The sequence below is a fragment of the Hipposideros armiger genome, unplaced genomic scaffold, assembly GCF_001890085.2.
Source record: "Hipposideros armiger isolate ML-2016 unplaced genomic scaffold, ASM189008v1 scaffold_273, whole genome shotgun sequence".
NCBI classification, from domain to species: Eukaryota; Metazoa; Chordata; class Mammalia; order Chiroptera; family Hipposideridae; genus Hipposideros; species Hipposideros armiger.
Window position 1 is genome coordinate 6,887 of NW_017731623.1, and position 7,135 is coordinate 14,021.

The following is a 7,135-nucleotide window of genomic DNA, read 5'->3' on the forward strand; positions in this document are numbered from 1 at the left end:
TGTCACTCATCCTTATCAGACCTCAGCAGCTGCCTGGCTAAAGTGGGGCTTCTACAGCAGAACTCTCAGACACTAATGTAAACAAGAATCATCATCGAATCTTGTTGAAATGCAGATTATGAATCAGTGGACCTGGGAGGTGGCGGGACTTGAGAGTCTATGTTTCTAACAAGCTCCCAGGTGATGCTGATGTTGGACCCTTACTTTGAGGAGCAAGGGTCTGAATGAAATTTTCTTTGTCCTTTCTGATAAATATTTTCATTCCAGTGAAGCAAGCAGGTAACTGAACCATGTTAACAATGAAATAATCACAAACGCAAAACTGCTGGGTGTGTGAATAAAACTGCAAGCTTTAGACAATTTTCAAACTGTTTTCTTTCATTTTTCTTTTGGATCTAGGGTTCTCCAGGACTACCAGGCTTCACTGGTCCCAAAGGTGTAAGGGTTAGTAGTCCAACCAGTCCATCTTGGTTGTTCGATGAAAAGACTTCTAAAAAAACAAAAAAACAACAACTCTGCACTATAAAAGTTATACAAATGTCACAAAGGAGTATGTTGTGTATGATATACTTCAATAGATGAAGTTCAAGAAAAGGTGAAACTGATCTGTAATGTTAGAAGACAAAATAGTGGTGCCTATGTGGATGTAGCTGTTAATTGCCTGGGAAAGGGCGTCAGTGGAGAGGTTCTTTGCCTGGGTGGGGTGGTGGTAACACCAAAATGTATATATATGCACATGTGGACCCATTAACCAAGGTGTTCATGGGAGATTGGAGCACTGTACTATCACCAAATTATGCTTTAAAATCTACCCAAAAACCCCAAACAATCTTAACCATCTCTTGATCAAAGTTATATAAATGTAAGATTTTCAAAAGTTTGTCCACCTTTTTGTGCTTTGCAAATATTTTTTAGCCATTTCCAATTATACTTGCAGGTTGGGGTTATTGGAATGGGAAATAATTTTCTGTGAATAGGTTGAACGTTTTTAAAGTGTTTTTCTTGTCACCCTTCCTATTTTCTATGACTTTAGGGAACAACTGGATTACCAGGATATTCAGGTCCTCCTGGGCTTCCAGTAAGTAATGGGGGGAGGGGGGGGGGAAATGTGTCACTGGAAAAATAAATAGGAAGCTCATTTTAATGAAGATGTTAAAGCAATAGCACAGGGAAATGGACACTGATAAATTTGCTACATGATGAAAATGGCACAGTAGAATCTCATACATGTGGACTGGTAGGACAGACAAATCAAATTGTATTTCCTGAAATACAAGAATGGGATAGGATGGGATGGGGGGTGGGGGTGTAGGGGGGATGGGATGGGATGGAATAGAGTAGAACAGATAGAACAGAATAACTATTTAATAACACATAATTATGAAATAGTTACCTCTGTGCACATTTCCCTCTGCTTTTTCCTTTCTTTTTCTCCCAGCTTAAAATAGCATGTTAAAACAAACTCATAGACACAGACAACAGGATAGTGGTTACCGGAGAGGAATGGGGCTGAGGGAGGATAAAGGAGGTAAAGGAGGTCCGGCATATGGTGACGGAGGGAGGTTGGACTTCCGGAGGCGAGCACACGGTGCCATATACAGATGATGTGTTACGGAGATGTACACTTGAAGCCTATATAATTTTACTAACCAATATCACCCCAATACATTTATTTTTTTAAGCTGAAAAGAAAAGGAAAAAATCCTTAACCTAGACCTAAACTCAACCCTAACCCTAACCCCAACCCTCACCTCAACCCAAACCCTAAACCTAACCCTAACAGTAAACATAAAAAAATAAATAAATACCAGCATGTTAAGAGATTTCATTTTAAAGAGGCCTTTTGTTGCATCTAAAATACCTGTATCTCACTTGATCATCCTTTGTTTTAATTAACCCATTTTATTTGCTGTGACTTTTATTTCAATTGCTTTCTAACATGACTATATTTACTAGTTAATTATTTAAATAACCATTTATATTTAAATAACTACCTAATTTAGCCCAACTTTTCCCTCACCCGGGGTTCCTCACTGTCTCCACCTGGTCCCAGGGCCTGGAGGTTCTGGCTGCTGTTTGAAACTTGCTCTGTTTTCAGGGCACCCCGGGTCGCCCCGGACCTTATGGCCTTGCTGGTTTACCAGGATGCAACGGTTCTAAGGTGTGTACTTCTTACACAGCAGACGATTACTGAATGTTTTGCTGAATGAATCAGTCAAAGTAGCCATGAGATGGGATAGACTGTCTATTGGTCAGGCCAATGGCACGTGTCTTCAGGGCAGAGATGTGATGTTTGAACCAGGAACCCTCCTATTTTCTTTTTTCTTATGCCTTTTCAGGAAGTTTCCTCTTGTTCTCCCACAGAAAAATAACTGGGTACTCAACTGGTTATTTTCTTCTGAGGCTTTGAGTGTCTATAGATCAGAAACTACAGCCCAGGATGCCAAGTTTGTCTTTGGGAAGTATGACTGAGCTGTCCAGTGTGCCTCACCTCCTTTGTTCCCTGACTGCACCCTCCTTTTCCCCAGAATGGTGGCCATGAAAGAACTAGTTGCTGAAGTTTCAAGGAAACAGCAATTAAAAAGTTCTTGGCGCAGTTAGATAGACTTTTGCCGTTTATGTGCAATTTGAGAAACAGTGACTTCCAACCCTCTTTCCAAGTAAGATAATGGTTTTCTGGCCTTCAGCCTCATGACCCAGTCACCATAAGGAACTTGTTACTTTGTCTAGATGCTACCACTGCAGGGTTGGAAGAGAGAAACAGGGAAAATATCTCAACAGACTGTTTTAGAACAACTAAGAAGAATGACAACCTCTGTATGTCTTCCAGGGTGAGCAAGGGTTTCCAGGACTTCCGGGGACACCAGGCTACCCAGGGGTCCCGGTACGTTTGCATTTCTAACTCCCCATCAACAACATCAAGTATAAGTATAGGTAGTTTACCCCAGAATGGCCGTAGACTGGAATCCATCATGAGATTGGGGTTGTCTGGGGCGGCCAATGGTAAACATTCAACTGATGGTTGGGGAACGAATGTACAAATGCCTTATGAGTTCAGGTTTGCACTTTGAGACTTTGTTTTGCTTAGAAGGCATCAGAATGGAGCTGCATAATAGGCAGAGGAGAGGCTGGAGTGGGGGTGACTCAAGGAGAACCAAGACTTACAGAGCTCCAGCATGTACCATCTAGGTCAAGGAGGACAGGCCCTGGTGGCAGAAGGAAACCAGGAGGAGTGTATTCGGGAAGACCAGGAAAGATAGGTTTCAATAAAGGGGAAAGGCAGACAGCTGCCTGCTGCTGCTGTGAATCCAGTAAGATGAGAACTGACATTTAGTCATTGGTTTTAGCAATGTCAAAGTCATGGCAGACCTTAGCAAGGATACTTCCATGATGGAGAGCGGGGCTGCAGAATGAAATATGAACAGAACAGGAAATTTACAGAAGGCACGAAGGAGAGACAGGGCAGTATTGTGGGGGGGGGGGNAAGCAGTCATTGAATCCCTACTATGTGCAAGATGCTATTCTAGGATCTGTGAAGATACCTACGTATTGAGAGGAGTCTAGCAAATTCTTTTATTTCTCTTTTTATTGGGTGTGTGTACGCTGACTTGATCCACCTCTCTCTCTTTTTAAATATAATTTGCCAATTGTGTAACTAAATTGACAGAATCAACTGGTGACCTTTACTGTTAAAGAGTAATTCCAATATCCATGTCCACAGGAAGGTCCTTTGTTGGCCGAACCACGCCACTCATTGGCGTGAATTACTTTCATTCACTCGTTACAAGGGGCTTTCCCATAATATCATCTAACTCTTCTTAAAAAAAAAACTGGTTAGCTCACACTTTTGGTTTTGCCACACTTGATATCTCTCCGGCATCTCCTACACAAATATCAGATTGAATTACTCATTCCTGTGTAACCAAGAAAGGACTGTGTGTTGTTCTTTTCAAGCTACAGAGCAATTATGCACACTCCCAAACACATTCCTGTCCATTCTCCTCACCCTCTCTCCATCCCCCAGCAAACACACGCCCTAACCTCAATCTTTCTTTCTAAGGGGGTTTCCCTTCCATTCTTCATTTCTTCCATTAACCCCTGCTCTGTGTAGCTCTGCCATTTGGGGAACTGTTTTTACAGATGAAGGGCCAGCACTTCCAAGCCTATAGACAAATGCAAACAGCTGGCAGCTTTCCAGTTACTGAGAACACTCACTGCTGAGTGCCATATGTATACATCTAAGGGNCGTATACACAGGGGAGAGGAGGCAGAATAGCAGAGAAGGACAAAGCAGGGAGATTGTGTATTTGATTTGCTGCTAGTTGTTAATATGTCACTCCTTTTCCTAGGGTGCTCCTGGTTTGAAAGGAGAAAAGGTAAGTCATTTGTAGCATATTATTATTGAAAATCCCTAATTGTACACACGAGAGAGACTTCTATTAAGTAATGAGAAGTAATTACAAATGAGATTTCATAATTAATCCAGAAACCAGAATAATTGGGATATGATATTTATTCCTATTGAACAACTTCTTCTATCTGCTGTCATAAATATGTCTTTTAAAAAATACAAGTTTTGTGTCATTTTTTAAGGAAATAGAGTCTAGGGGAAGAGAACTCAGCTCATGCTCAGGGCCCCACATTCTAGATCAGGAATTGCCACGAATTTTGGTATCTTGGGAAATGGCTTATCATCCTTGGGTCTTTCTTCCTTACATGGTAAATTGCTAATTTTAGAAAATATGAAAATGCTTTGAATTCTTCAAAATGGAGTAACAACATAATCCTAAACCATTTCTCTAAGTATATATCCAGGAGTCAATGAAAGAATATCCAAATCTATAGAAAAGTTTTAAAAGCGTTCATCTGAGCCAAATTTTTGAGGACACGCTCAGAAGCAATATCTCAATGGATTGAGAAAATGCTCTGGAGAATGGCAGTTTTGAGTTCTTTTTATGCAGTTAGAATCAAAAGAGAAAACGTAAGAAAGGTACATGAGGTCCATTGGTGGCAGATTCAGGAAGCGGGAGAAAGAAAGCAGGACATCTCCAGGATTAGATAGAAAATAAAACGGATAGACACTTACTTCTTTTACATTGGTGGGTACGGGATAGCTAATAATTAACATTTAAGGGACATAGAGATGGTATTCAGGGAACAAGATAACGAGGGTTCTGTGGTCTTGTGCTCTGGTGGTCTTGTGCTCTGGTGCCTGTGGTTGTGTTTTCGAGGGGTCTAGAAAAGAAAATGACTCTGACATTGAAAAGGTATGTTATCCTAGATGCATTAGAACAATGGGCAAAGCTTGTTGAAGGTAAAGGTGACCTTTGCTGAGGAAGCAATAGGTCTGACTACCCACTATGACCTGCCAGGTAGGAATTTGTGACCAGACCATCCTGTGTGGCTACTTTTGGTCATTGAGCTTGTCAGGGCTGCCATGGGCCCCCCCTGAGACTGTCAGGCTTATGACCCCTTTTTCATTCATACGGGAAGGCACTTTTATCCTTGAAGCAGCATGACCTTGAGTAAGCATTTGAAGGGGTTTTGAAAATAGGACCTTAATTATGTTCGATGTACTCCTTCATTTTCCAGGGTGCTCCCGCTGAAGGAGAAGGTATAGATCTTGATGGAAAAGGTGACCCTGGGTTGCCAGGAACTCCAGGATTCCAGGTACAAGCACTTCAGGGAAGATGCCTGTCATTCTCAGTCCCTTCCTCGCCTTTTCCTCCTTTCTGTCTGTCTCTCTGTCTCTGTGTGTCCTTCTCTTTCTTTCCATCTTCTTTTTCTCCTCTCTCTTTCTCTCTCTCCTCTCTCTTTCCTCCTATATCTTTCTCACTCCCTTAACATTTTAAATATACATTCATATTTCTTCTATTTACATATTTACCTCATTTCATTCTAAAACATTCACCTCATTCTAAGAAACTAATGAAACTGATGTAAAAAGATGATTTTGTACAGATATCGCTTCATCTCATCTTAAATCTCAGTGCCCAGTGTTCCTCAATCTAAGGCAGGACTTTCGAAGACCAGCCGTGTTCCACTTACTGTGTATTTGTTAAAATCAAGGCTGGGCTTCTAGCATACACTGAGCCCAGTTTTAAGCTGTCATGTTAAGTAACAGCTCGGTCATACATTTGCATGATAGTAAATGACAGGGTTTTACTTAAAAGGACCTTTCCCCTGTTGAACAGTTTGCATCCTGACCTATGTGGACGTCACCTGGAGGATTCAGAATGGATGCGAAGAAACGTAGCCACTGAGGGGCGGGGACTATGTGCGCTGTCCTTGGTGATTCAAAAGAATCTTTTGGTAGACTTACCTCACAGGAAGTAACTTTCAGGTTAATTAACCAGGAATTTGGTAACTTAGTTTGGCAGTATATATGGAAATTCCTGGGTAGAGATTGGTATTTGTCTAAATGAGTCAGAGTTTGAGTTAAGGTTGCTGAACTCCTGCACAGCAATGCATGCCAACTGATGACAGTCTGCAAGTTGCATAATAATGCAATTAGGTACCTTTATAGGCTTTTGAGAAAAGATACAGAGTATCATGGCGCTCGGGTTTTTGCTTAGGAGACATTTAAGGGGCCAGCTCTGAAAGCAGGGATTGGGTAAGAGGAGATGGTAGCAGTCTGGGGCATGGATGTACCCCTTAAATGTGTACTGGATGCCATTACATTGTGCTCCTGCTGAAGACAGAACAATGGGACATTCATTTATGCAAGAAATATTTACTACATGCCAATGTTGTGCCAGACTCTACTGTGTGGTGCACAAATCAGCCAAAACATAGTCGTAAAAAATTTCTTGCCTTCACGGCGCTTACATTTTAGTTGGGGGGAGGAGGAGAGGGAAGAAAACAAGATGTCAATTTTTGTAAGTGAATGGTGTGTTAGATAGTAATAAATGCCAAGGAGAAAAATAATGCGTGGACCGGAGATAGGAAATGTCTGGGTTAGAAGGAGAGATGCGGCTGTAGATTGGATGGGCAGGGAAGGCCTTATGGAAAAGATGGCATTTGAATAAAAATAGGAATAGGGGGAGGCCGGATAGCTCAGTTGGTTAGAGTGCATGTGCTTAACAACAAGGTTGCCAGTTCGATTCCCACATGGGATGGTGGGCTGCACACCTGC

At 41.7% G+C, this 7,135-nt stretch overlaps 1 protein-coding gene across 1 annotated transcript in view; it reads left to right on the plus strand.

The window, feature by feature from the left end:
* Positions 1–399: 399 nt before the first annotated feature.
* Positions 400–7,135, plus strand: part of COL4A3 (collagen type IV alpha 3 chain) — a gene marked incomplete at its 5' end in the record, with an annotated part of 68,989 nt that continues 62,253 nt past the window's right edge. The window contains 6 exons of the mRNA XM_019657055.1: positions 400–444; positions 1,034–1,078; positions 2,099–2,161; positions 2,831–2,884; positions 4,350–4,376; positions 5,593–5,670. Of these exons, the coding sequence (XP_019512600.1) occupies positions 400–444; positions 1,034–1,078; positions 2,099–2,161; positions 2,831–2,884; positions 4,350–4,376; positions 5,593–5,670 (312 nt within the window). The remainder of the gene's footprint in view (positions 445–1,033; positions 1,079–2,098; positions 2,162–2,830; positions 2,885–4,349; positions 4,377–5,592; positions 5,671–7,135) is intronic.